Source organism: Schistocerca gregaria, chromosome 1 (genome assembly GCF_023897955.1).
Source record: "Schistocerca gregaria isolate iqSchGreg1 chromosome 1, iqSchGreg1.2, whole genome shotgun sequence".
In the NCBI taxonomy this organism is placed as follows: domain Eukaryota; kingdom Metazoa; phylum Arthropoda; class Insecta; order Orthoptera; family Acrididae; genus Schistocerca; species Schistocerca gregaria.
Window position 1 is genome coordinate 729,414,826 of NC_064920.1, and position 27,148 is coordinate 729,441,973.

General features: G+C 37.0%; 1 protein-coding gene across 9 annotated transcripts in view; it reads right to left on the reverse strand.

Moving 5' to 3' along the window:
• The window catches only part of LOC126267010 (ATP-binding cassette sub-family C member 5-like), a 531,190-nt gene that overhangs the window by 157,656 nt on the left and 346,386 nt on the right, over positions 1–27,148 (reverse strand). For all 9 annotated transcript variants that reach the window (XM_049971782.1, XM_049971823.1, XM_049971815.1 and 6 more), the window contains 2 exons: positions 12,885–13,034; positions 12,571–12,697 (listed from right to left, as the gene is read on the reverse strand). In XM_049971782.1, the coding sequence (XP_049827739.1) occupies positions 12,571–12,697; positions 12,885–13,034 (277 nt within the window). The remainder of the gene's footprint in view (positions 1–12,570; positions 12,698–12,884; positions 13,035–27,148) is intronic.

A 27,148-nucleotide genomic window follows, 5' to 3' on the forward strand; every position in this document is an offset into this window, starting at 1 on the left:
AGGGGCTGATTGTTGGCTTCTACTAGACCAAATGTTAAAACACCTCTTAGATACTTAATCATTCACTGATATTTACAGGTTGCTGACTATGCACTTTGATCACTAAACTTACATTGTAGCTGTCAGACTACAATTTGATATAACATAAAAAATTATGCAAGTCCTAATTAGATAGAATAAGTGATCTGCAAAATCTGAGTTGCCACAGCAGATTTGAATGTTGGATTAGTGAAAAGTCTTACATGAAATCACTCATAAGACATGTTACTGCATTTGGCATCTGACAACAAAGTGCGTACTAAAGCACATGCAATTCAGACCCAAGCCTCAATGGCATTGCCCAGTGAACTCAGTCTTTTGAAGCAACATCAGCATAGTTTGATGATGACTGTGACAAGTTTCCAAAAATAAGTGACAAAACAGCAAACACCCACTCATGAAAACATAACGCAACAAACAGTGCTGAGAAAAGTGCTAAGTGCTATGTTCTCCCAATGTTATCAATATAGCTGCCAGAGATCTTAATTGTGGGGACATGAAGTTAGCTGCAGTGCTTGCACTGGCAGAGACTATCACTTGAAGTGTTGTGTCTGGCCTCCAAAGTACCTTAAAAATGTTTGGTGTAGCAGTACACTCTATGAAGCCTTTAGTCAAGTGTCAAAGACAGTCTCACTACTTCAATTGTAATGTGTTCCTGACTTGCTCTTGCTTTATGCTTAAGCAGTTACTCTCCGGCTCCCAAACAACTTTGCTTCAGTTTATGTATGTGCATCAGCTGGTAAGACATTTAGAGCATTTGTTTGCTCTTGGCAAGTTTGCCAAGACAAGGCTAGTGACTGATTGCAGTGTTAATATTCTCTTCAGTCACTCAAGTAATGAAGTCAATAGTATCCTGTGGGACACTAAAAATGGTACATGTAGGAAGTCTGGAAATTTTGCAAATAAATGAAAATGGCAATGTTCTGAGATCATACAGATTGTAATGGTAGTGGTCAATAATTCATCTTTCACTAAGTGTAGTATCTGTTTATGATTATAAGAAATGAATTATTTGAAACACATCATAAATTTACTGTACAAAACAGACAAGTTCAGAAATTGTAATTTTACAGCTTTAATAACACAAATAAAATAGTTTTATACACTTATATACAGAGTATTTGGTCAAATGTGGATCAAACATAAATGAGATTATTTCATTATTTATTCAAATACATAATTATTTCTCATGTATTGGATTTATTTTGAAATTTATTTTTTAATTTTATTTATATTTGAGGTTATTTACTTTAAAACTGTTGATTACAAATCTTTAAAAATTTCTCCAAGAAAAGATCATCACTAAATAATTAATTTGTAATGTAAAAGAACTTCTCTAATAGGTGTGTTATCCTTTTCTTCTGAGATAGCCATGAGAAGTATCTTTGCATATAAGTGGCAGAAAGGGAGATGTGAAAATTGGTTTGGTTTTCCCACACATGCTTAATGTGTCAGTAACTGTTTATTTGATGGATAGTCATGTAGAGAACATGGAATTAATGTGTCAACAGTGAATATAAATACCGGCAGCTTTTATTGATAATATCATAACTTGACAGTAGATGAACTCAATATCTTTCTACACCTATCAGGAATCTCATGTTCCTCAAGACTGCTGTGCCGGCAATGTAAGGAAAATGTATTCCACATCAGGAACCAAGGTAAGTCAAAATAATTAGTTTCAGTTTTTGTACTGGTAACTATAAACTATTTCTAATCTGCCACCTCTGTTTTTCAATTGTTTGTGAACATGAAGAATATTGACCCAACCATTTCATTGTGAAAAATCATATTTGGGAAGATATTATGAATTTTTGATGTATTTAGTACTGGTTGAGATGGTGGACATTAGAAGCTCAATGAAGAAAATTAACCCCCTATATTTTAAACCACTGTAACTAAAAATACTCTGATAAAAAAGTTGGTATGAAAAAATGGTTAACAATGACAGATGAGAAATGCAAGTATTTGGAAGCAATAAATTAAAAATCTGGCAGTTAAAAATGGAATTCAGAAAAATAGACCTTGAATGTTTTATCTGTTATAGGAATAACCGCCAGGAAGTTAAAGCAAAACTCGGTTCCAAGTCACAGACAGCACAGAGGTATAAACTTACATTTCATTTGATAATATCCCCACCAGCAGGTGATATAGTGGTGTTAACAGCTCAGGAGTGTAGTGTGCCATCACAGGCAAGGAAGGCAGGTCAAGTGGGCTTAATCAATCACAGCAACAGGCTAAGCAAACTCAGTTGACAGTAATACTTTGCATGAGTAAATCCCTATCATACCTAGCTGCTTCTTGTGTACTGACCCTACTGTGGACTTGGACTTTCTAGATATTGTTACCGGCATTCCTTTTGTGCGCCCTTCATAATGATCTATGAATGTGGCTTTATTTAGGGATTACAGGCTTGTATCAAGCGATGACACAAAATATGTAAAGACAGGAGTCTTTCTGTTAATGATTACAAAGTGGGCATTTTTGCCGTCAATAGGATCTTGGAGGGTCCCTCTCCACAGCAGCGAAGAAAAGATGTAAAACTGATACACAGCTCTCCCACTCTTGTATTAATGCATTTGGGTGGGTTTGTGGCACAAACATTGATATTAATAAATACAAACTGGTTTCAAAGTTTTGAAGAGCACAAAAGATGATCTATGAATGTGGTGAATAGAAATTTGCAAAGCATAAGATTAAGATACCGTCCACAGAGGTTTGCATAGCATAAGGTTACACATTGTGCACAGTAGTGACTCTTGGATGTAAGTCTACAGCTCAGAGCAAGTCTTGAGTATGATTGTACAGCTAGCTGCCTTAAGTGGAAGGCATATTTTGCCGGTGTTTTGCACGTTTCATTACTGTGATTGGGGTAAACTGATGCTACAAAGAACATTGTATTCACCACTGACTGTAGAAATTATTTATTTTTCAATAGCAATTTCGGCCTAGAGACCATTTTCAAGGGGTACTGCAAAAGATTTTGCTTTAGCATAAATCAGACTTTAAAATTCTCTGGCATATATGCATATCATTGTCAAAAATAAGCCTTTTCACTGTAGAAATACCATACCATCAAACAAGACTGAAGCTCTGTACATCATGATTTTCATGATGTACAGAGCTTCACACTCATCTGATGATACAGTATTTCTACAGTGAAAATGCTTACTTTGCTAATGAAATGTACATATGTTAGAGAATTTTAAAAGTCTGACATGTGCTAAAGCAAAATCTTTTGTAATACTACCTAAAAATGGCCTTTAGGCCAAAATTACAACAATGACATAAATAATTTCTACAGTCACTGCCAAATATGAAATCCTCTAAGAAATTATGTGTGACTGTGAACCCCAATGAGGAGAAGTTCTTTGATGCTATTGAGTTCATTTATGGCACACTGGTGTATAAGGCATCACAAATTCAGTTAATTAAGCACTCAATGTCTTACAGAGAATAACAGGAGATGAACTTGGCAATAAATAGTGGTGCAAAAACACATATGAACACAGTCTGCAGCACTTGAAGAAGACAAGTGGGTCAGTCATTCAAATATTGCGATAAAACAGAACCAACAACTCATCTGAACACCTGAAACCACACCATTAATCAATTTGATGAGAAACCTGAGAAATCACAAGTTAAGAGTTATATAATTAGATGGCCTAAATATATGAGGCATGGTGAATTATTAGGCTACATGTAGTTGTGGATTTGTCTTTGAGTCACTCAACAGACATATTTATTAATGGAATAATGACAGACAATTGTGTGATCTGTTTATATTTTAATCCTTTCATATTAGAGCCAGAGGATGTTTTTGATCATCATTCAGTTTCAATAGTCAGGTGAGAATTACTTTCTGCAGTTGTGGTAGGAAAGATTGGTGTAATTCACTCTGTAGAGTATACAAACATCACTCCTCTGAGCTGTTGAGACAAGCCTTCCCACAGAAGGGAACTTGCGGTGTGAGGTTGGATGGATTATCTGTCTTTGGGGATACCTCCTTTCTGCTTTGGTACACACTTCACTTCACTATATTCTCCTTTCTCACTTGTACTTTCTTTTTTATCTAGAGATGCTACTGGTACAAAGCTTGTCTTGAATGTAAGAGAACCTACAGAACTTAGCTTAGAATGGCAAAAAGAACAGCATACGAAGGATACATTGAACATGATCCTAATGAGTGCAAAGCTACACAAAATGTTGTTACATAATAGCATTACACGTATCATTAATATAACGTAGCTCTTGACCAAGATAAAGTTAATGTTTTTCGTTTAGATTCTGTAACAAATATCAGGAATGAAATTAAATCTGCAAGTATGGATGCAACCAATCTATTTAAGCAACACCAACTTGGGAACTATAGCTTTAAGTGGAGGACAATCACACCCACTGAGGTGACATAAGTAGTGGCAAAGTTCTCAAATGCCAAGAGCATGGCCTACTCTTGATTGTCCAATTGCATAATTAGCAAAACAGTGCATATAATTAGTGAAACATTTGTCTTTCTTTTTAACAGGTTTCTACAGTTTGGAGAATTTCCTACAATACTAAAAATATAAAAAATAATTCCAGTGTACAAAAAAGGGTCCAAACTTGATATCAGAAATTACTGGCCAGTTTCAGTAGTTCCTATTTTCTCCTAAGTATTTGAATCTCTTATTTATCACCAACTAAATAACTACTTTGAGTCACATATTCTACTTTCTAATAGTCAATTTGGCTTCTGCAAGGGAAGAAATACTACTAGTGCTGTTCTCTCAATTGTGAACAACGTAATAATAGCTTTTGAGAATAAAAATAAAGCTTCACCTCTTTTGTGTAATTTAAGCAAGGTATTTGAGTGTATTTCTGAGGATATCTTACTTGCTGAAATCAAATTCTATGGTGTACAAGACTCAGTATTGGCAGTAATTGTATCATACCTAAACAACAAGAAACAGTTTGTCTCTGTCAGCAATAGACACTCACAGCTGCAAGAAGTTAAGTCATGGGTCCCACAAGGTTTTGTCCTTAAGTCCTTTTTTATAATTGCAGACAATGATTAACCACACAATGTCCCCAACTACATTATTTGTTATGCAGATGACACAACTTTGCTAGCTCAACATAAGAACACATTAGTTCTGCAAGGTATGATGCAAGATGGCATGGAAGCAGCACTAAATTGGTTCTCTTCAAACACAGTGCTTTGCAACCCAGATTAAAAAAAAACCACACCTGCACAAATTTGTGTTGAGTTACTTATTTAATGTGGAAACTGAGAGACTCAGTAACAAAAGAATATTTAAGAGTTATTTATTTTTCACTCTTTCAGTCACATAGGGTACGGACTGTCAATATGAGGATATTCTTCTCACATCAGTGAAATTCTAAAAATTCTAAAGAAGGTGGTATGGGCAATGAGCAATGATGGTAGATTTGAGCGCTTCTGGTCACTATTCATACATCTCACAATATTAACAGTCATTATCTTTACATATACTTCTCAGCATTGTATGTGAAAAACAGCACAGAGGGTTTCAAAATGAGGGAAAATATTCACCACCATAACATTAAATGCAAAATAAAATTATATATAAAAAGCTACATGCTGGTAAGATCACAGCACTCTATCTAATCAACAGCTTAAGAATATTTAATAAATTTTCATTTTCTGCTCAGGCAGCCCCCGTAACTAATTCAGAAGCAAGTTGTTAAGCTGTCTACTTTTTAATCCTTTTTATGGTATAACTGAATTTATGAATATAAAATAAATTGGCATTAATTTTTAAGACTTTCATTATGAGATGTCAATGACTGTATTTATTTATTATTTTACAGTTTATCCTCTTATTTACAGGTTCTATTTGGAATATGTTAATGCTCATTCAGTTTTAAGGTACTATTCAAGGAAGATGTAATATGATATAAATGTAGAATATCTATTCCACATCAGGTGGACAATGGTAAATTAAGAATCTCAGTGTGGTTTATTAACCTTTTTTCTTACATCATTGTCCTGAATCATGTAACCTTTCCCTTTTTTGTTTTTATACATGAATATACCTATAGTGAGATCTTGGGCTCAAAAGATTATACTTTTTCCTAAGCTTCTTTGTCATAGTGGTCCAGAGGGCAAGCATTTACATTGTGTACAGGGATCACAAGTGATTACTGGATAGTTACATATTTTGACAACAGTGAGACATGAGTGTCCAGCTGAGACTAGAAGTGGCAACCTGAGCAGTAGAAGGGCTGTAGCATGGCTGCATAAGGTTGTCAGTGGTGAGCTGAGTCATCTCACACTGGCCAGGGAGCCTGAGGCCAAGTGGTGCTGTCAGATTTGGTGTGGCCAGAAGTTCCATGGTATTGGTCATATGAGTACATTACATGGTGTTATATGAAATGTTTCACTTGAGTGTTTCTATTGAGGGAACCATATATGGTATAGAGAGGCATAACATATCTGTTTAAAGAGCACACTGTTCTGACCATTTCATTTTGACAAAATACTTGTATCAGCACCTTGCACGTCTATGAAGATTCATTATGATGAAAAAATGTATGGACAAATATTGTAAAATTACTAACCACTCAACCATGGGTGATACAGTAATGATCAAGGTACCATTTTAAAGGGCTTAGCATGAACATCTGCTAATATACCCACTTTTACCAGTTACATCATAATTTGCAGATAAAATAAGTTTAATATAAATGTACTAAAATCCTGTTTCCTTCAGCAAAGATGGAAGATACACAAAACAGCAAGGTGGCATCTGTTAGGATACTGCCATTTGTATGTTCTATGTTTTACATGATTTATTACATTATCTCCAGCCAATTAATGTTTTAGTTATTAAAACTTCCTGTAATTTAACATAACACAAAAACTGATGGCACCAGCAGAAAGGGATGTAATTTTCCATAGAATGATGTGTAACTTTGTTAGTTATTAATAAATTTTAAGCATTGTTAATAATTTAGTGAAGGTGTGCAATCATGCTAATCATATTTTTGTGCCTAAACTATTGAGCATACAACAACTTGCTACATTTAAAATTAACCTCAATGAAAACATGCATCCTCCTGTTTAACTACATATTAGCTAGCAGTAAGAATACTGAAATTGTAACTTGTACTGGAGTAAACTGTGAGTCTAAGGTTTTGGAAAGTTTGGCCTAATGGTATATGATGGCCATCCTGATACTAGACAAGAGACTCAGTTTTAGACCACACTAGAAGGATGACTTACATTACTCTGCATAATGAATCAGCCACATGGTTTGGTAATAACTTATAATTATTTGCTTGTGTGCTTTCTGTATTTAAATACATTTTGTTATTGAATCACAGTTATGACAATAGTATTTTTTAATGGTTTTCCATTCACTGATGATTTTTTGAGTGTTACAAAAAGTTGGAACATATCCAGTTTTGAATGTTGCATGAACACTTGCAACTTTGCCACAGTCACAACTTGTATTTGTCTGCTGCTGGTGGATCATTTGTGATTTGTAATTATTGTTTTTATTTTTATTTATTGCTCCGTGGGACCAAATTAAGGAGAAGTCTCCATGGTCATGGAACGAGTCAATACATTAAATTATAATATGATAATAGAAACAGATAAAATGAAATATAAGAAACATATTCAGGTGACAATTCGTAAGTTTAAATAAAGAAAATCAACAATGTAACACTGGAATTTGCTTAATTTTTCAGCTCTTCCAGGAGCTCCTCGACAGAATAGAAGGAGCGAGCCATGAGGAAACTCTTCAGTTTAGACTTAAAAGTGTTTGGGTTACTGCTAAGATTTTTGAGTTCTTGTGGTAGCTTATTGAAAATGGATGCAGCAGAATATTGCACTCCTTTCTCCTGTTCTAGGCACAGTGAGGTCTTATGTTTAGTTCTCTAATGCAGTGACCATTTGGGACTCATATTTATTTTCAATCTGCAAAACGGTATTTTATTTTGGGCATCATACGTGAGAATATAGAAAATTTGCACTGTTATCTACAATGTATAAGGTTTCATGTAGCAGTTACAAACTTCACTATTTTGTTTTAAACACAGTTAGTGTAGGACTTTGCTGTAAGTACCAGTTAGGATCTCAATAAGCACTAATACAAAGCAGTTATGGAATCTGCTTAAATAAACTTTCAGTTTAATTACAAACATTCAGCCCAGCTACAATAATTTATAGTCACTAGCCCATTCATTCTTGACTTATTTCATATTTTAGTGAAACTGAGTGCAGTTCATATATTAATTGTGCAGAAAGCAAAAGGTGCAACCAAGCAACAGAAACCATAGAGCCCTTAACAGTAGTGTTGTTACATTCCAATCCAGCCATACATCAGAGGGCAATTTATGTACAATATTGACCTTGGGTGTTAGCTTCACAAATTATAGCTCCATAAAGTATTTCTGTTTATTTACTATTTGGAGGGGGGTAGGGAGGGGGGGGGGAGAGCTGGGAGGGAGAATGTAAATTAAACAATGAAAACTCTTAGGTCTAATTAATGTAAGGGATGAGAAGATATTGCTCATGCAGTCTCTTTCTTAAACTGTAACTGTAATAAGAAAACAAAAGTGTACAGTCACTGAGGAAAGTAGATACAAATAGTTCCACTACTACTGTGCAAACATTAATGAACACTTACCTGTTCAAAAGTGAAATGTACAACTACTGAAAGAAACAGTAAAAATCTATAGAATAGAAAGAGGTTGATACAGATACACAAAAAGTGAGATCATTATATACATACTTCCCTGAGAAAATAAAGGCATAAAATTGTCACCTGAAGTTAGCCTAAGAAGCTGAAAGATAATTCATGTTAAAATAAATAATATTTACAGAATGTTGGGAAAGTGTGTCCTTTTTAACACTATTGTCATGTTTCGTCAAATGCCAATGGAGAACTCAGTTAATGTCATAGTAGTTAAAAATTACATATTTTGGGTAGTGTGTTACGAACGTGCCAAAAACTAATAAATAAATTTCTTTTCTTAGCGTAAAGGTACTGTGGTAGTAAATGATTACAGGTGCTGACATACTTATAAAATAACTCATTGATTATGATAAATGCCATTGTCTTCAAAGTAATTAAAGATGTTGAATGGCATGAATTAGTTATTTATAGGGGTGGCACATAAGAGGAAACAATAACTTTGCAGAATTAAACTAGCATGTGATTTGAAAGAGCTTGTTCAAAGAATATAAGGGCTATAGAGAAAGGAATACAGGATTGGCAGATTGAGGTGATTATATTTCTGTTTGTCAGTATACTGAAAGTACTGGTATGTATGTTGGTTTCAGAAAATAGTGTAATAGTCACTAGGATGTGGCAATAACAAACATTCAATCATACAGCATCAAAGGAGTCATCAGGAGAACCAAGTAATTTTAAAAAAATCTTGTAAAAGGCAAATTTACATGTTAAAAATCATGTGTTTATTGAGTAACTGATTTGAAGCTCAAAAGTTTTTGTAAGCTATAATATTTATGAAATTCTAGAAAACATTCTTTTAACTAATCGATGCCCTAGAATTTTTAGAAGACAAAGGACTTACATCTACATCTACATCTACATCCATACTCCGCAAGCCACCTGACGGTGTGTGGTGGAGGGTACCCTGAGTACCTCTATTGGTTCTCCCTTCTATTCCAGTCTCGTATTGTACGTGGAAAGAAGGATTGTCGGTATGCTTCTGTGTGGGCTCTAATCTCTCTGATTTTATCCTCCTGGTCTCTTCGCGAGATATACGTAGGAGGGAGCAATATACTGCTTGACTCTTCGGTGAAGGTATGTTCTCAAAACTTTAACTGAACGTCTCTCCTGCAGAGTATTCCACTGGAGTTTATCTATCATCTCCGTTACGCTTTCGCAATTACTAAATGATCCTGTAACGAAGCGCGCTGCTCTCCGTTTGATCTTCTCTATCGCTTCTATCAACCCTACCTGGTGCGGATCCCACACTGCTGAGCAGTATTCAAGCATTGGGCGAACAAGCGTACTGTAACCTACTTCCTTTGTTGTCGGATTGCATTTCCTTAGGATTCTTCCAATGAATCTCAGTCTGGCATCTGCTTTACCGACGATCAACTTTATATGATCATTCCATTTTAAATCACTCCTAATGTGTACTCCCAGATAATTTATGGAATTAACTGCTTCCAGTTGCTGACCTGCTATTTTGTAGCTAAATGATAAGGGACCTATCTTTCTATGTATTCGCATCACATTACACTTGTCTACATTGAGATTCAATTGTCATTCCGTGCACCATGCGTCAATTCGCTGCAGATCCTCCTGCATTTCAGTACAATTTTCCATTGTTGCAACCTCTCGATACACCACAGCATCATCTGCAAAAAGCCTCAGTGAACTTCCAATGTCATCCACCAGGTCATTTATGTATATTGTGAATAGCAACGGTCCTATGACACTCCCCTGCGGCACTTAAAAACAACTTGCAAGATTTTATGTAACTGAAATGAATACACTAAGCAGATTCAGAAGGATGTGGGTTGCAGTAAGTACTGGGAGATGAAGAAGCTTGCACAGGATAGGGTGGCATGGAGAGCTGCATCAAACCAGTCTCAGGACTGAAAACCACCACAACAACAACAACAACAACAACAACAACAAGAAGAAGCACAGTCAGGTTCAAGTTAGATGATACATCAAAGAAGCAACGACAATTATAAGGTTGTAGAATAAGAAAATTATTGCAAGAAATAGAAAGAACTGTATTATAAGTAGAAGGAAGTTATTTGCAGCGTATGTGATTGTTTGACGTGTAGATAGGTTACATCCACTGTGACAAGAAAAAAGTCAGGATTAAGGAACTGTTGAGAAGCTGTGGAAGAATTGGTAATTATTTTGGATAGAAGAAGGGAGACTGGTCATTTGGTTGAAGATACTGGTAAACCTGAGTAAGAGGTATTTCAGTGGGAGGGATGTAACCTGTCACTAATTGGGAGACAATTGAAGTAGGGTTTGTGGAGTTTTGGAAGCAGATACAAGGCAAATGTGCCCAGCATTTCTATGATGAGGAGGCAGATGGGTTCAAGTGTCAGATTTTGGGATGAGCTTAATTTTCTAATGAGCCATGTTAGTCTTACGGAATCAAATAAATGTGGGAAGATTACTACAGTAAGCTGATAATGTGTTGAACTCATTAGGAGAAATCAAAATGTTAAGTTTGGGATAGGTTTACTGCATCATAAATAGGTTTTTGTTTCCACAGCTATGATGTTGGACCTACTAGGAAAGTTTTTGGGGAAATAAAATAGAGCCAGTTTTTAGGTCAGGAATTCTGAAAGGTTACATGGAAAGGATGGGGGTAGGATTAATTGTATGCCAATTAAAACAGTTTCAGAGAAAGTTCTAAATGTGATTTGTGTAGAAGTGGTCAGAAGCAAGGATGGAGAAGGAAAGCTTTCTCTAGTGGTAATGAGTAACAGAATGGAGATTCTTAAGAAGATCAATAGGTTAAACACCAATTTGCAGTTGAAGGTGGGAGAGTATTAAAACTTCTCGATACATTAGGCCTTTGAAGATAACCTGATGATATTGTTAAGAGATGGAGGGTGAAAGAAGTTTCTGGGAATGTAGATTTCAGGAAGGCAAGGTCTGGGAGCTACGAGGGTTCGGTACAAGAGGCAATTAAATGAAGTAAGAGTTTGAATGGTGTTGAAGGTTAGCAACATATGTAATAAGAGAGAATAAAGTTTATGAGAAAGGATGTCTTCCACCAAAGATAATAATGTTCATTTAATAATTTTATTCATACAAAAGTGACACTTCAAATATGACTTCAAATTAAACAGTTATACAGGGTGTAAATGATAATTATTTACAACATACCACAGGGATGTAAGGGAACTGAAGATGAGCTATTTGATGTAGTAGATGACCTGTGGTCTGTCAAACCAGGAAACAAGCTCAAATTGGTCTATAAATGCCACCTAAGTTGCAGAGCACAATAATTTCAACATTTGGTCACATTCTTACACTTCTGGCTGAGTCAGCCATTTCATTAAGATTATTAATTTAAACTATCCTGGAACAGTAATGAAGGAAAAAAAGACTCTGTAAACTTCATGCAAAAAGTAATTACATTTACAATTCAGTCCTAATATAATCCTTACAAGCACACTAGTTTTGTAGTAAGAGGAACAGACAAAAAAATTATTTAACTGTTGATTTTTTGCTGTAAAAATCTAGAAAATTTTGAGGTGCAATTTAAAAATTTGAATTTTGCATTTTGTAAGTGCAAGAGCACATGATCTGTAATACTCAAGGATGATTGTAGTTAAAATCTCATGTGGCTTGCATATGTTGTACCTTACGGGGCTTCTGTAGGCCAATTTGAGGCTGTATCCTAGCTTGACAGAGCAGAACTGTCCTATATCAAATAGTATGTCTCAATTTAACATATAATATTATAGTACATTGTAAACAATTACAGTTTACACAACATATATAATTAAAATATGGCTTCAAAGTAAAGGGGTGTGTATAGTTACAGTACCTGCACTTGATGAGTCACAAGCAGCACAGTTTTGTCTTTAAGGGCAGTAAGAATACATTTCTCAAAAATATGAGCACCAACATGAGCGTCAACAGCACTCAGTGGATCATCCAAAAAGTATATGTCTCTAAATGGGCAAAAGAAAGAAGTCTGTGTGGGTCATATTATCTCAAGGGTGTAAACTATGATTTAATATTTTTTGCAAAGGATTTTTAATTATTATAAATTTTCAAAACCAACTGATTAGTTTAGCATTAGCTAACTGTAATGGAATTTGACACACTTCATCATTTAAATCATGGTATTAGACTTACCTGTTGGAATACAGTGCCCTTGCTAAAGCCACCCTCTGTTTCTGTCCACCAGAGAGATTTATGCCTCTTTCTCCAATTTCAGTTTCATCTGCTCCTGGCAGTTGTTTAATGTCTTCCACTAGTGCACAGCTATAAACAGCTTCATAGTACCTGGGGAATTGTCTCTCTGATATTATGAAATCAATGGAATGAAAAGAAATATTACTATATAAGGCCTTATTATCACTACTAAAGAGACATAAATAGGTAACATCTATTTCTTTCACCAACATACATCTATGAAGTACTTATATTTTTCTTTAACTTTGTTTATGAGAATTACTCTTGTGTGAAAGTGCACACACACACTCACTCACACACACACACACACACACACACACACACACACACAAATAAAGAAAAAATACAATTTAAAGACCTGAAATCACTGCAGAGTTCATGACTGTTTGTCAGAATAAAAATATAACTTTTAATTATTTGTGTTTAAAATTCTGTGTGTGTCTATGAAGAGAGAGAGAGAGAGAGAGAGAGAGAGAGAGAGGGGGGGGGGGGGGGGGACAGATTCCTTGGTGAAAGGATTATAATGGTGAGCACTCAGCCCTGTGAAAATTATTTATGACATAGATGCAGAAGAAGTTGAAGAAGCACCAGTACCAAAATCTGACAAAAAACTGCCAAACAACAATGTGGTAGCTACTTGACCTTCCAGCACTGCATTTCAGTGACACCTTAGGCAAAAAAGGCAATGGTCAGTAGAAGCATCACATAGGCTCCTGGGCTTCATCACAGTGTTTCTTTCTTTTTTTTTTTTTTTGGTTCTGTTTTTATGTAATTTGTCAGTAGCTGTTTGAAAGACATTAAAAGATGAGTGCTCATTTCTGAGGAATATTATTTCTACCCTATATTTAACTGTGACCAGTGGTCTGTTACTTATTTCAACTTACTTTCTTGATTGTTAAGTTACATGAACATTGTGTTGATTCTACAATTTCTGCCTTAAAGTACCACAGACATCATACTCAATTTGAGGCTAAGACACCCATGGATCAAATGACTTCTTCTGCTGCTCTTGTTCAAAATAATTGTAAAGATAGTTTTGGCATTACAAGGGCATTAAGGCAACACTCCAATCTCCGAATTTACAAAATTCAAGCCCCACTAGAAACAATGGACTCTTGTAAAAAAGGGTGCAGAGGAGATGTAGCCACAGAATTTATCAAACAATTTATTACTTAATTGTTTACTATCATCAAAAAATATTTTGATTAAAAAGCATAGCTTTAAACTATAACTTGTTTTTAGATAACAAATTAATATGAACTTAAAAAATGATAACAAAAAACATATTTCATCCATTGATAAAAGAAAATTATCAGTTTTCAGCCATGCTGGTATCTTGATTATCACAAATACTAAACAGCATCATTTGTGCTCTACTATTAACTGAAGTGGGTGCACTGTCAAGCTGTTCTAGTCACAACAAATGGTATGGGGTGGTACATAAATAATGAGGTTGTATAAAGCAAGGAACAAATGTAATGTGGCACTGTACTCTGTAGAATATAGCAAGGTAACCCTTTGTTTGCAAGGTCACATTTTTCACATAGTCACTTGGCCCAACATTAGGCTACTGTGTGATAGGAGTTTCACCTTCCGTTAAGATTTCCATTGTTTGCATGCCAGCAAAGGACCAATAGGATTGATGACAGAACAAGAACATGCAGCCATGAGGTGTCTACTGTTCCATACCTGTGACCAAAAGTGCTAGATCAGTGCCTCTAGTACTTGGTGGCTGGTTCACTGTAAGCATTCATATTCAGCAACAAATTTGACAAATCACCAAGTCAACTGAAATGAGAATTTATTTTTATAAAATAATGCATCATAAATACAGAATGAAGGGAAGAGGTATTGCTAGCAGACTGCAGTAGACAGATATCTCTAGACAGCTTATCCAGGGAATGCACTGGTCTGAATTTAAGTTTCAGTATAGCATTCTGTTTTAATCCATGATCAAGTTTCATGCCCAGAATGATTCTGTTACAGCTGACCATGGCAACAGAAGCATGCAATCTTACGTAAGCTTCGTACTGTTATGCAGCACATCTATGACAGTAAACTCAAATATTCACAACACTATGTATTATAAACACAAGAATTATACTCCAAAGGAGAAAGAAGTTGCCTCTAGTAGCAAATTGTTTTGTTTAGGATGTACTTCATCTTTGAACTTAGTGATTTAATTTCACAGTATTTATTTATTTTTGAATATGTACTCCAAGGATATACATAGTAATTTTCTTGTTTTAGAAGTGGAAATTGTTGGAACTTCACATGTATTTAATTAAACGTCAGCATCCATAACATGCATCCGAATTATGGTCAACAGGAAATGTTATTGCAGTATTGTTAGAAGCTGCATAATAAAATATTAATACACTCTAAAACAAATACTAAGTAACATTACAGATGTGACACTAAATAAATTGTGCAGAAATAACATAAATACATTAATGGAAAAATCAAACAATGGAAAATCTCAGAGCAATAATGACAATACTGTGAAAAGGATAGTTGTTGCTCACCATATAGCAGAGATGCTGAGTTGCAACTGAACGAAAGCGTTGGTATGTTGATAGAGACAATAACAAACACAAACACACACACAAAATTTCAAGCTTTCGCAACTCACGGTTGCTTCATCAGGAAAGAGGGAAGGAGAGGGAAAGACGAAAGGATGATGGTTTTGAGGGAGAGGGTAAGGAGTCATTCCAATCCTGGGAGCGGAAAGACTTACCTTAGGGGGAAAAAGGGACAGGTATACACTCACACACACACACACACACACATATCAATCCGCACATATACACACACAAGCAGACATATGTAAAGGCCATACATATGTCTGGCCATACGGGTTTGCTGTTGGGTGACGTCATCGACCATCGCCGATATTTTGACAGGAGCACACCCTGCCACTTTCAAGGCACAACTGCAAGGAGGAAGCAATGTGCAAGGGAATTTAATACCTCGGTTCACAGAGGGGAAACAAGGAAGATACCATGCACAGAACAAGTAACCACAGAGTCAACACACAACCAAAGATAACCAACATCAGAAATATCGATAGTGACTATTAATCACCAGGTGAGGTAGCACAAATTCTGTCCCTTTGTTTTTTGGCGAGAGACAGAGCTGGATTCCAAGCAGCATTTAAACAAAATCCACCATCTCTGTTTATAAGGTTGGTTGATAGTTTGATTTCAACAGCTTTCTTAATAACACTATCCCAATAGCTGAATGTGCAAGCCAGAATCTCCGTGTTGTTGTATTCCATAGGATGACAGGTGTCCAGGCAATGTTCTGCAATAGCAGATTTGCTCGACTGTTGTAAGCGTATGTGACGCTTATGTTCAATACACCGGTCTTCGACAGTCCTGATTGTCTGACCAATAAATGACATGCCACAACTGCAAGGGATACGTTAGACACCAGCATTATGGAAACCAAGATCATCTGTTACAGACACCAAAAGGGCCTTAATCTTCGAAGGTGGTCAAAAAACACATGTCCCACCATATTTTCACAAAATACGGGCAATCCTGGAGGAAATGCTTCCTGCGTAAGACAAAAAGGTCATCTCAGCTGTTTAGCTAAAAGAATTTCATATAGTTTTGTATGGAATGTATTATATTTCAGGCTAAAACACATAAAAATAAATCACTTCATTTTCTTTGTTACAATCGGTATGTACTAACTCTGTATGAACAGTTAAAATTACTTTTCTTTTAGAAACATTTGATATTACAAAATATCTGGCACATTTAAAATTCCTATTATTAATTGCACATTCAGATGATATTTATTAAATTTATTTCTGGATTCATTTATAAAATAATGATATAACTTGGTGAAGATTCTTCTTTTGTCAAGAAAGTGGTAAATTCTTTGGAATATTGTTACTACAGCAGAATGAGGTAGTAGTGGTCACCCCTTGGACATGATCAGACGTGTTTTTAATTTTGGCAATAACAATGTAATTTTTGATTTAAAAGTGGAGACTGTAAAGATGGTTCAATATAGAAAAATGTGACATATTGAAAAAAATTACAGAAACAGAAATTATGAAGCAGGTTTACTTCAGAATTATCATGTCTTTTGGAACCTACAATGTCAAAAATTTCAGCATCAAGAATCAACACCTAGAGTTGATGGACTGGAACCAACTATGAGAAAATAAGGTAAGTAAAAAGTTTATTTGTAAATCTTACTCCTCTCAAAGCTTATTAAAAGAGTTAGATATTTTGAAGAGTGAAAATCAGTGGGTGATGTGAGGGAGGGTAAGGTTACATGGTCCAGGGTGGTCCAGCAGTTTCTTGACTACAGTTTGTCAAAGACCACGCAGACAGATAGAATGTGGCCCAATGGTTGCAGCTTAACTTGAAGGTCACATGACTGGTTTCACATATAGCCCTGACTTTGGCAAAATAGGTGATGTTCGTGACTGGACTGGAGTAGGTCGTAGTGGGAAGATGTATAGGAAAGGTCTTGGATCTAGATCTACTACATGGACGTGAGCCAAGAGGAAAAGGGTTGAGATCAGGGGTTGTGTAGGGATGGACAAGGATATTGTGTAGGTTCGGTGGGTAGCAGAATAACACTGCGGGAGAAGTGACTGGAGAGATAAGGCATGGGGGATCTGTTTTTGTACAAGGTTGGAAAGGCCTCAGTGAGACCACTGATATATTTTGAGAGGAACTGCTTGTCACTACAGATGTGATGGCCATGGGTGGCTACGTTGTACTGAAGGAATGGGTGGCAGCTGTTGAAGTGGGGTATTGCTACGCATTGGTAGGTTTCATATGGAAGGATGTACTAATGTAGCCATCTTTGAGGTGGAGGTCAACATAGAGAAAGGTGCCTTATTGAGTTGAGGAGGACCAGGTGAAGTAAATAGGGGGAAAGACGTTGAGGGGGGGGGGGGGGGGGGGGGGGGGAATGTGGATAGGATGTCCTCAGCCTCGATACAGATCATGAAGATGTCATCAGTGAATTTGAAACATGTGAGGGGTTTGGGTTTCTGTATGGTTAGAAAGGATTCCTCTAGATGGACCATTAATAGGTTGGCATAGGATGATGCCATGTGAGTGCCCATAGCGTACCCCGGATTTGTTTGTAGGTGATGCCTTCAAAGCAGAAGTAAGTATTAGTGAGGATGGTTCAAATGGCTCTGAGTACTATGGGACTTAACATCTGTGGTCATCAGTCCCCTAGAACTTACAACTACTTAAACCTAACTAACCGAATGACATCACACACATCCATGCCTGAGGCAGGATTCGAACCTGCGACCGTAGCAGTCATGCGGTTCCGGACTGAGCGCCTTAACCGCGAGACCACCACGGCCGGCATTAGTGAGGATTCATGGTGACAACGAAAGAGGCTGTATGTTTTAAATCCATCAGGCATTGGGAAAGGTAGTGTTCAATAAAGGCAAGGCCATAGGCATTAGGGATGTTAGTGTAAAGAGAGGTAGCATTAACAGCAATGAGCAGGGCATTATGTGGTAAGGAACAGGAACTTTGGAGAGTAGATGGAGGAAATGGTTACTATCTTTCATATGGAAGGGTAGGTTGCAGGTAATAGGCTGAAGGTGTTTGTCTATGAAAGCAAATATTCTCTCAGTGGGAGCACAACAATTGGTCACAATGGGGCATCTTGGGTGGTTAGGTTTAGAGACTTTAAGAAATATGTAGATGGTAGGAGTGTGGGAGTGGTAGGGGTGAGGAGGGAGATGGACTCTGGGAGGAGATTGTGGAATGGGCCTAAGGATTTGAGGAGAGACTGGAGATCCTGCTAGATTTCTGGAATGGGGTCACTATGGCAGGGAGGGTTTGTAGGTGGATAAATCTGACAGCTGGTGCAGTCCTTCCACCAGATTACTCTTCGAGCTCAAAACAACTGTGGTGGAGCCTTTGTCAGCAGGTATGATTATTTATACAGGTGGGATCAGTTTCTAGGTGGTGGATTGTAGTTCTTTCTGCGAATGTAAGGCTAGTGTGCATGTTGAGGGATTTGGGGAACGATGCCAAGGTAAGGTCTGATGAGGTTAAGAAACTGTGGAAAGTTAACAGGGAGTGATTGGGGCAGGGGGGGGGGGGGGAGGGGGGGAGGGAGGAGGGGCAGTGGGAGTGTATCACGGTAGAATAGAGGAGTGAACTGAGTCAGTCGGGGTTCAACATTGGTCTGTAGCTGTGGTGAAAAAGTGTTTACACTGTAAGGGGCTGGGAGAAGGGGAGAAGGTCATTAACAACTCCTGTATGATTGAATTTGGGAGTGGGGCAAAAACTTACGCCTTTGGAAAGAACTGATACTTCTGTGGGACTAAGGGTTTTGGAGGAAAGGTTCGTGACAGTGTTTCGGGTCAGTTTAGATTTTGTATGGTGGCAGGAAGGAGTTTTTTTAGGGTTTGGTAAATTTAGTAGGTCTGTGACACATCGAATTATCAGCTATGAAGGCATGTGGGAGAGGTTTGGAGGTTGTTGTAGAGGTAGTGAATGGTGGCAGTTCAGGATGGGAGTAGGAAATAAGCTGGCTGTAAAGTTATTTGAGGTGGCACTGTGCATGCTGCTCTAGTTCCTGGAGGGCAAGATTTTCATAGTGTGATATGGGATCCAGGAATTTGGGATTGCATAGCAGGAGAATTTTACGGATGGAGAGACATGTTGCATGGAGGTTTTGGCCTGACTGACATGGTTTTGCAGGACTTTTGGTGAGCGTTAATAACTGCAGAATCTGAACAAATGGAGGTCATTGTGGAAGGAGGGGTTGCAGCCGAAGATGGGTAATTTGATGGTAAGGCCATGAGGCTAGCGACCACACAGGAACAGTATGTGGAACTGGGTTCTGGCTAGGGATAAGGAAACTCTTCTGTATTGATGCAGAGAGAAGGAGTAAGAAGTCATGACGCAGGATAAAAACGCATAAAAACATGTAAATAAAGTAGGAATACATCCAAGAACATTCACAAAAGTGTACCAAAAAATGTGGGAAAATTCATGAAAGGATGAAACGAATGAAATATGGGGAAACAAGATGAAATCCGAGGGAGTAGGCCAATAGCAAAAGGCAAAAACCAACTGAAATCGATGTGAAAACACTATGAGATCAAAGAAAAAACAAATAAAAAGATTGTAATGTGGGTTGCAGATCTGTGAGTGGATAAGTGTGAAGAAGGGGGACGACAGATGTGACTCGATCACATAAAGTTAGAATGGGCTAGAATAGAGAGGAGAAGAAGTGGAGTGGTGGGGAGGGGTGGTAGGATGAGATACAAGTTCATGTGGCACAGGAAGAAAGCAAAAATATATGAGAGTGACACAGGAAGAGTGATCAATCTGAGCGCCTAAGATTAATGATATCAGTGGAAGTAAATGTGGAAGGTGAACTGGACCACCCAGTTGTTGAGCACACTGCACAACACAATGTCCTTCTCACCAACACCAACTTTTCTAAACTGCATGGATGGCAACTATTCCTACAATATAACCACCATTCCCATAACCCTCCTATCCTCAACTATCGCTAGTCATTGCTGGTATCCACCTATCCCCTTCTCTGTTCCCTTTCCAGCATTACACAGGCCTCTATTCCACTAAAGCACCCTCAGGCTTTTTACTTCTCCTCCCTTCTCCAGCCCCTGCTCTACATCCAACCTCTGAACTGCACCTAGCTGCCCTATCCTCTCCCCACCTCGTCACTGTATGCTCCCACAAGCAGCCTTTACCAGTCCACAGCCGTACTCTACTATCCATTCCCCTCCTTGCCCCAGCCTCCTCCTTACCTCCTCCACCCGGATGCTTCTCACATCATGGTCTGCTGCTCGCAGTCTAGCCAGAGATGGTGGTCACGTGTGTGTGTTTTGTCTATTCTGATGAAGTCCAGTTTGGCCAAAAGCTTTGTTTAACAGTCTTTTTGTTGTTCCTATCTGCGACTCAGCATCTCCATTATATGGTGAGTAGCACTATCCTTTCCATATTGTTATCAAATACGTTAATGGCATAGACACATCAGTATAATCCTTGAAAAATAGTGACTTTATATACACAGTGCTAATGGTAACAGTTCAGACAAGAGTTGCTTATTATAATACATTATCTAGATAATTCACCTTTCAAACTCATTAAATGAATAGAAAGAATAATAAAAATAAATTTTAAGAAGATTCAGTTTAGACAAGACAATAGAATTTTGATTTCTTAGGCATTTCAGCACTACTAGGAGCAAGATTTTGGTACCAGCTTACATTGCACCCTTTTGCAATATAGTGACAGTTTTTTACTATGCTGACAGACTGGTCTCTAACCTAGCTCAAGGCCTAAAACATCAGCTATTATGTTTAAAGGATCCCTGAAACTTGCAAATGGCACTAAATTTAATAGTTGAGCGATTAAAAAGCTATTACAGAAGTAATGGCTAATTAGAAGTTTAGTTATAGTGCATCTGTAGCTCTAGAAGTGTTAGCAAACGTGTTTATAACAATGAGGATAAAACATATCAAAGTGGAGTCAATCTATCTATTGTTGACCTACTGGTCTTAAATAACTATTTTCCCTGATCTTTGATCTAAATCTATTTATACACACTAGGGTGGAGGCAGTGTGTGCCCTTTGCCTGCATCTCGTGGTCTTGCGGTAGTATTCTCGCTTCCCATGCCCGGGTTCCCGGGTTCGATTCCCGGCGGGGTCAGGGATTTTCTCTGCCTCATGATGGCTGGGTGTTGTGTGATGTCCTTAGGTTAGTTAGGTTTAAGTAGTTCTAAGTTCTAGGGGACTGACAACCATCGATGTTAAGTCCCATAGTTCTCAGAGCCATTTGAACCAGTGTGTGCCTAAAAATGCCAAAATACAGCTCATACAATGTTTCAAATAATTTTCTTGTGCGTGTAATAGTTTACAATGTGCTGATTATTATGGTACATTTATTTTTAATTAAAAATGTAATAAGTTAGAGCTAATCAGTAGTTTTGAGAGGACTGATGCCACTCACTAGGGAGTCCAGATTTCATTCTTTCCAGTCATGACATTCATTTTCCCAGGAACTATTTAACTTGAAAGGTATTAAACGTAAGTTACATCCAAATTTACTTTTAAAATTTGTGCCCTTATTCTTGTTTACTTCCAGGATTTGACATTATAGTTTTATTGCACTATTTTTTCTGAACCAAATATTATTATTCATTTATGCCCCTAATTAAGAATTTGCATAAATTAGCAAAATTGTGAATACAAAAATTTTATATGTAAAATGATAACCTATTGTCAATGTAAACAGTGTGTTAATCAGATAGTACTACGAACTTTTATACTTTACCAACCACCTACCTAATCTTTTCGTTAAAGCAAATCATTATTGGAACTTAAAGGTTATCCCCATCACTAAATGTTTACCTTCCAGTTTTATAAACTGAAATATATTTAGTGCGATAAAAAAAAATCTGTACTCCATTCTGTAAATACTAACTGTCCAACCCCTCAGCCAACAATCCTGAACCATGTACCGCAATCACCATGTCACTCATGTACTCTACGTTTGCAATCACTGTGATGACAACTTGTAGTGACTTGGGCTTTTCTTTCAGCGAGTTCACACCCAGAAAAGAATCTGTTACCATCCCTATGTTTGTTAGTGTGATATTATGTACACTCTGTATTTTTAGTGAGCCCATGCCCAGTAAGTTCATGGTCAATATCTCTATCAGATTGATTTATTGTACAGGAGACTCGTCAAGCTTATAATTATAATACGTTGCATATGGAATACAACATTTACTAGAACTACAAAGTATCTTCGTATATATACTATTAATTTTTATCCTGCTCAAATGGTAAGATCATTATTAAAAATTCATCAGTAGAGTAATAGCACTTTTGTACGAGAGTGCTATATCATTTTCTTTTTACTGAATCAGTTTCAATCTTTTGAAAATTTGTTCTTTTTTAACTTATTGTATATTTTCATCCCCATATATTATGGAGTCTGTGCGAAAAGATTGACTCTACATGTAGGAAGCATAAACTTTCTTTGTTTCTGCTTACAAACCCATCCGGACGTTATTTGGAGGAAATAATTCTGGATTATTATTTGTGAAAAGAATTGTTTTCTATAAATAGAGTGAGGTAACACTTAGTATGTTTAGGTCTCTTAACAGTGGCTAACAAGATTCTCTTGACTTTGTACTAATCATGTTCCTTATATCCTTTTTTTGTAAAGTTAATATTTTTGTCAAATTGCTTACATTTTCCCAAAAGACAATGCTGAATCCCACTATTGCCTTAAAGTAGCTGTGGTACACCACCTTTTTCGTTCTATGGCAGTGACATTGGCTAAGATTGACATAGCAAATGCTAGGCTGTTCAGTTTATTTTTTAAATGGTTTATATGTGAGGACCAAGACAGATTTCTGTCCAACTGCATTCCTAAGAGTTTAACACATTCTGCTTCATTTGGTTCCAGACTTCCTTGTATAATTTCAATATGATTTATTTTTGACTGTTTGATCTTAAATTGTATAACCTGTGTTTTTGAAATATTTAGTTTTAGGCTGTTCAGATGGAACCACACATCTAGATTTTCAGGAGTTTATGACTCTTTTAGCAATTTCTTCTGCATTTTTATTTGCTAACAGTACTGATGTGCCTTCAGCTAATAAAACTGAATGACTTATATATATGAGTAAGTCATTTATGTAAAAAATAAAAAGTATAGAGCCTAGAATTGATACTTATGGTACCCCTTGTGAGGTAGTTCTCCATTTTGAGGAGTATTTTCCATTGTCTGATTTTATGACTACCCTTACCTGTCTCTTTGTCGAATATGACTTACACCATTGTAAGTCACTGTCTGCAATTCCATAGTTTTGCATTTTATATACACTGAACCACCAAAGAGACTGGTATAGGCATGTGTATGCAAATAGAGAGATATGTAAAGAGGCAGAATATGGTGCTATTGTAGGCAGCACCTATATAAGAGAACAAGTAACTGATGCAGTTGTTAGTTCGGTTACTGCTGCTACAGTGGCAGCATATTAAGATTTAAGTGAGTTTGAACTTGGTGTTATAGTTGGCACACGAGTGGTGGGACACAGCATCTCTGAAGTAGTAATAAAGTGGAGATTTTCCTGTACGTCCATTCCACAAATGTGGCATGAATATTGGAATCTGGTAAAATATTAAATCTCCTACATTGCTGCGGCCAGAAAAAGATCCTATAAGAATGGGACGAATGTCGAATGAAGAGAATCATTGTTTCAATTCTCTCCAGCACTACTTCAACCATTAGTTGAGTCCATGCCATGTTGTGTTGCAGCACTTCTGTGTGCTCACAGGAGACCTACATGATATTAGGCAGTTGTGGCAATTTCTTTGGCTCTTCAGTGTAATAATAGTAAGTGGTTCACAGAGTCAAATGCTCTGTATAAAAGTCACAGAAGATCCCTGCAGCTTTTTGTGATTTATCTAATGTGTAACAAACTTCATTTATAAATTCATTAATTGCATAAATTGTACTTTTGCCTTTTTTGAAAGAAAATTGATTTTTTGAGATTATATTAAACTTGTGACAAAAATTTTGAATCTGATATGGAACATCATTTAAAATATTTTAGAAAACACAGCAAGAAGGGAAATTGGACAGTAATTTCCCATATCTATGAATGTGAAGTTCGTATCTTGCCAAAAAAAGTATTAGAAATTGTGATCAGTATTCATACATGTAATATCTATGTTGTTGTTGTTGTTGTCTTCAGTCCTGAGACTGGTTTGATGCAGCTCTCCATGCTACTCTACCCTGTGCAAGCTTCTTCATCTCCCAGTACCTACTGCAGCCTACATCCTTCTGAATCTGCTTAGTGTTTTCATCTCTTGGTCTCCTCTACGATTTTTACCCTCCACACTGCCTTCCAATACTAAATTGGTGATCCCTTGATGCCTCAGAACATGTTCTACCAACCGATCCCTTCTTGTAGTCAAGTTGTGCCACAAGTTCCTCTTCTCCCCAATCCTATTCAGTACCTCCTCATTAGTTATGTGATCTACCCATCTAATCTTCAGCATTCTTCTGTAGCACCATATTTCGAAAGCTTCTAGTCTCTTCTTGACCAAACTATTTATCGGCCATGATTCACTTCCATACATGGCTACACTCCATACAAATACTTTCAGAAACAACTTCCTGACTCTTAAATCTATACTTGATGTTAACAAATTTCTCTTCTTCAGAAACACTTTCCTTGCCATTGCCAGTCTACATTTTATATCCTCTATACTTCGACCATCATCAGTTATTTTGCTCCCCAAATAGCAAAACTCCTTTACTACTTTAAGTGTCTCATTTCCTCATCTAATTCCCTCAGCATCACCCACCTTAATTCGACTACATTCCATTATCCTCGTTTTGCTTTTGTTGATGTTCACCTTATATCCTCCTTTCAAGACACTGTCCATTCCATTCAACTGCTCTTCCAAGTCTTTTGCTGTCTCTGACAGAATTACAATGTCTTCGGTGAACCTCAAAGTTTTTATTTCTTTTCCATGGATTTTAATACCTACTCTGAATTTTTCTTTTGTTTCCTTTACTGCTTGCTCAATATACAGATTGAACAACATCGGGGAGGGGCTACAACCCTATCTCACTCCCATCCCAACCACTGCTTCCTTTTCATGTCCCTCGACTCTTAAAACTGCCATCTGGTTTCTGAACAAATTGTAAATAGCCTTTCGCTCCCTGTATTTTACCCCTGCCACCTTCAGAATTCGAAAGAGAGTATTCCAGTCAACAATGTCAAAATCTTTCTCTAAGTCTACAAATGCGAGAAACGTAGGTTTGCCTTTTCTTAATCTAGTTTCTAAGATAAGTCTAAGGGTCAGTATTGTCTCACATGTTCCCATATTTCCACGGAACCCAAACTGATCTTCCCAGAGGTTGACTTCTACCAGTTTTTCCATTTGTCTGTAAAGAATTCACATTAGTATTTTGCTGCCTTGACTTATTAAACTGATAGTTAGGTAATTTTCACATCTGCCAACACCTGCTTTCTTTGGGATTGGAATTATTATAGTCTTCTTGAAGTCTGAGGGTATTTTGCCTGTCCCATACATTTTGCTCACCAGATGGTAGAGTTTTGTCAGGACTGGCACTCCCAAGGCTGTCAGCTCTATCAAAATCTTCACGAAGTATCATATCTCCCGTTTCATCTTCATCTACATTATCTTCCATTTCTATAACATTGCCCTCAAGTAGATCACCCTTGTATAGACCTTTTATATACTCCTTCCACCTTTCTGCTTTCCCTTCTTTGCTTAGAACTGGGTTTCCATTTGAGCTCTTGATATTTATACAAGTGGTTCTCTTTTCTCCAAAGGTCTCTTTAATTTTCCTGTAGGCAGTATCTTACCCCTAGTGAGATAAGCCTGTACATCCTTACATTTGTCCTCTAGCCATCCGTGATTAGGCATTCTGCACTTCTTGTCGATCTCATTTTTGAGACGTTTGTATTCCTTTTTGCCTGCTTCATTTACTGCATTTTTATATTTTCTCCTTTTGTCAATTAAATTCAATATTTCTTCTGTCACCCAAGGATTTCTACTAGGCCCCTTCTTTTTACTTACATTTCTTCTGTCACCCAAGGATTTCTACTGGCCTTCTTCTTTTTACTTACTTGATCCTCTGCTGCCTTCACTACTTCATCCCTCAAGTCTACCCATCCTTCTTCTACTGTATTTCTTTCCCCCATTCCTGTCAATTGTTCCCTTAAACTCTCCCTGAAACTCTGTAGAACCTCTGGTTTAGTCAGTTTATCCAGGTCCCATCTATTTAAAGTCTCACCTTTTTGCAGTTTCTTCAGTTTTAATCTACAGTTCATAACTAATAGATTGTGGCCAGAGTCCACATCTGACCCTGGAAATGTCTTACAATTTAAAACCTGGTTCCTAAATCTCTGTCTTACCATTATATAATCCATCTGAAACTTTCTAGTATCTCCAGGGTTCTTCCATGTATACAACCTTCTTTCATGATTCTTGAACCAAGTGTTAGCTATGATTAAGTTGTGCTCTGTGCAAAATTCCACCAGGTGGCTTCCTTTTTTCATTTCTTACCCCCAATTCATATTAATCTACTATGTTTCCTTCTCTTCCTTTTCCTACTATCGAATTCCAGTCACCCATGACTATTAAATTTTCATCTCCCTTCACTATCTGAAT